The sequence below is a fragment of the Emiliania huxleyi genome (assembly GCF_000372725.1).
Source record: "Emiliania huxleyi CCMP1516 unplaced genomic scaffold EMIHUscaffold_2188, whole genome shotgun sequence".
Taxonomy (NCBI): domain Eukaryota; phylum Haptophyta; order Isochrysidales; family Noelaerhabdaceae; genus Emiliania; species Emiliania huxleyi.
Genome location: NW_005200428.1, coordinates 1 through 2,990, shown reverse-complemented (window position 1 = coordinate 2,990; position 2,990 = coordinate 1). Strand labels below are relative to the sequence as shown.

The window sequence follows — 2,990 nt, the reverse complement described above, 5'->3', positions numbered from 1 at the left end:
GGGAGAGAAACGACGAGAGTGGGACGACCGCGAGGTGGCACGAAGGTTGCAGCGAGAAGCGGCGAGAGACTGCGAAGAGAGATAGGAAGAGGCAGACTCCCTAGGGTGGGCGACGGCTAGCGCACCACACACCTCTCCTTAAAATCCCTGTGTGGTGGCGGCGTTCCGTCCTCCCATCCCTCCCTTGGGTTGTTTTTTTTCTTTCTGGTGACCCTTGGGTTGTCTGTTTTATTTCTTTTTTTGCCTGTGTTCGTGCCAGTGCGCGCCAGTCCCGTGCCCAGTGTTGTGCGAGGGAGTTTTGTTGTAAGATTCTTTTTTTGGTGACGCGCGCACGGCGGGACGGGGTGGGGGCGGGGCGAGGCAGAGGAGGAAGAAGCGACAAGGGAGAGAACGACGAGAGTGGGACGACTGAGCGAGAAACTGCGAAGAGAGATAGGAAGTACGCCCTTATAGGAAGAGGCAGACGCCCGAGGGTGTGTGTGTGTGAAAGCGCCATCGCAACTGCCATGTCGGCAGGTTGTCGGCTGCTGCTCTCGCCCCGCTGGCGGCGCGGAAGCGGTCTAGTGCCGCGTCCTGTGGGCCCACGGCGGCTCGCCGCAGCGGTTCTGAACAATGGGATCGGTCCGGTTTCATCCCGGCGTGCCGCCGGTGCCGCTTCTTCGCCGAAATTTTGCTCAACCTGTTTGTCGACGAAGTTCTGCCCGAGCTCCTGCTGCTCGACTGCGCGGCGGAACCGGCCCCTCGAGGCTGAGATGTGAGGCGCCGGCACCGGGGGGCTACAACGCGGGACCATCTCCGGGCTGTCTCGGGCAATCTCAAAATGGCGCGCCTCTCTCTGCTGCTGCTGGTGCTGCTGTGGTGCTGCGCTGGTGCAGATGCTGCTGCTGGTGCGGCGCGGCTCTCCGACTCGACTCGACGCGCGCGTCGCGTCTCTGCAACCTTCTGCCAGCTCTCGCCCCTCACGTGGTTCGCGACGGCCCATTCCCAGAGATGAGGAGATGGGACAGCAAAGGAGGAGCACAAGCACGTACGTATGGGAGGGTTCAGTTGTGCGCCACGCTGCAGCGCCGAGTGGTGTGAGAGAGGTTTGTATTTTAACAATTCGGTAGGTGCTTTCGCTTTTCTTCCAAACTGCTGTGCCGTCTGCTGTGAGAGGGGCTTGGCCTCGTTAAATTCTTCCAACCAAGGTGGCACGCCGCCGCGCCCGCGGCCGAGTGATGCGGCCGAGCCTGCTTATCCTCCTCGCATCAGCCGCCGTTCCGCGATCCTTGGGGCAGAGCCTCTCGCTCCGCGCCGCGGCGGCCGCGCAGCGGCACGCGCGGCACCAGCCCGGCGGCGGCCACCCGCCGGACGAGCGTGTGACGGCGGTGCTCAACACGTTCAAGCGGCCCGATATGCTGCGGCGTGCGGTGGAGCACTACACCCAGTGCGACGTGGTCGATGCCGTGCGCGTGGTGTGGACCGAGGGAGGGACGCCGCCGGCCACCGACGGGTGGCGCATTGGCGGAGCTGCCGGCGTCGATGGCGCGCCGCGGGTGCAGTTTGACGTGCTGCCGGACTCGCTCAACAGCCGCTTCACGCCGCTGCCCGCGCTCCGCACGCGCGCCATCTTCGCCGTCGACGACGACGTCGAGGCGCGCGCGCGATGGGCGTGGATGTGGCGGGAGCCGCGGAGCAGTAACCCGGACCGGCTCCAATCTTCCTCTGCCGCAGGCTTCGTGCGACGACCTCGCGCTGGCGCTCGAGGCGTGGAGGAACGCGGAGCGCACCCTCGTCGGCTTCTACCCGCGGCTGCACGTCTGGCGGCGCGGGCGGCTGCAGTGCGCAGACAGAGAGTCTAGTGCGGGCAGATAGAGGGAGAGGCGAAACACGGCCAACATAGCCACAACACAGCCATGCCGGGTGTTGGGGCACCGGCGCGGCATCGGGTGTTGGGACGCCGGCGCGGCATGGGGGGACGCAAGGGAGGGGAGAGAATGGCGGGGGGGCGATGGCGCCAGATCCGGTCTCCAAGCTCGGCTCCCCTCTGGGTAGCTGGGTAGCTGGTACGATACCACAGGGTACCACAGGTGTAGCAGTTTAGGTGGTGTGCTATAGCACAGGTGGTGTGCTATAGCACAGCTGGTGTGGTAGCACAGCTGGTGTGGTAGCACAGCTGTTGTGGTAGCACAGCTGTTGTGGTAGCACAGCTGGTGTGGTAGCACAGCTGGTGTGGTAGCACAGCTGGTGTGGTAGCACAGCTGGTAGGGCAGCACAGCTGGTGTGGTAGCACAGCTGGTGTGGTGCGTCCACTGAGAGGCGCCGCGCCTGCGGACTCCCAGGTACCACAGCTGGTGGTACGTCTGGTGGCACGGCGAGTACTCGATCGTGCTGACGAAGGCGGCACTACCCCCACCCACCCCCTCTTCCTCTCCCTCAATCGGGTTGACCGGCACGTGAGGCGCCTAGACCCATCTGCGTCGGATGACGGAACCAGGCAGCTGCAGGACAGGGATAGGGCACCTTTGCGCTGGGTGTGATCGCGGCTATCTAGTGCGGGCGCCGGCCCGAGGTCGACCGTCATCTCGCGTGTCCGCGCCTAGTGCAGGAGAAGGAGAGAGATGACGGGACGTGCCGAAGCCGCTCCTCTCGCGGAGTCGATCTCGGTCAATCTCGGCCAATCTCGGCCAATCTCGGCCAATCTCGGTCAATCTCGGCTAGTCTCGGCTCATCTCGGGCGGGGATCTGCTCCTCGGCGACGATGAGGCCGGAGCCGGCGATGATGAGCGCACCTGAGCTCGGCAATCTCAGATCTCGCGTAACCTCGGGCAATCTGGGGTACTCTCGGAGCGGGCGACGATGAGCGCACCGCCGAGGAGGGTGAGTGGCGTCGGGAGGGTCTCGACTCCAAAGGCGAACGCCTCGGCCTAGTGAAACAATGCGCTCCTCCTCCCTCCCCCCATCTCTCCTCCTCTCTCCCCCTCTCTCCCCTTCTCTCCCCTCTCCCCCCC

General features: G+C 64.9%; 1 protein-coding gene across 1 annotated transcript; it reads left to right on the top strand.

Moving 5' to 3' along the window:
- Nucleotides 1-820: 820 nt before the first annotated feature.
- EMIHUDRAFT_471678 (hypothetical protein) lies at nucleotides 821-2,435 on the top strand (the record flags this gene model as incomplete). Its single annotated transcript, XM_005780280.1, has 4 exons — nucleotides 821-887; nucleotides 1,252-1,628; nucleotides 1,714-1,820; nucleotides 2,322-2,435. Coding segments are annotated over 4 exons (663 nt in total), but the record flags the coding sequence as incomplete, so codon positions are not given.
- Nucleotides 2,436-2,990: the final 555 nt, after the last annotated feature.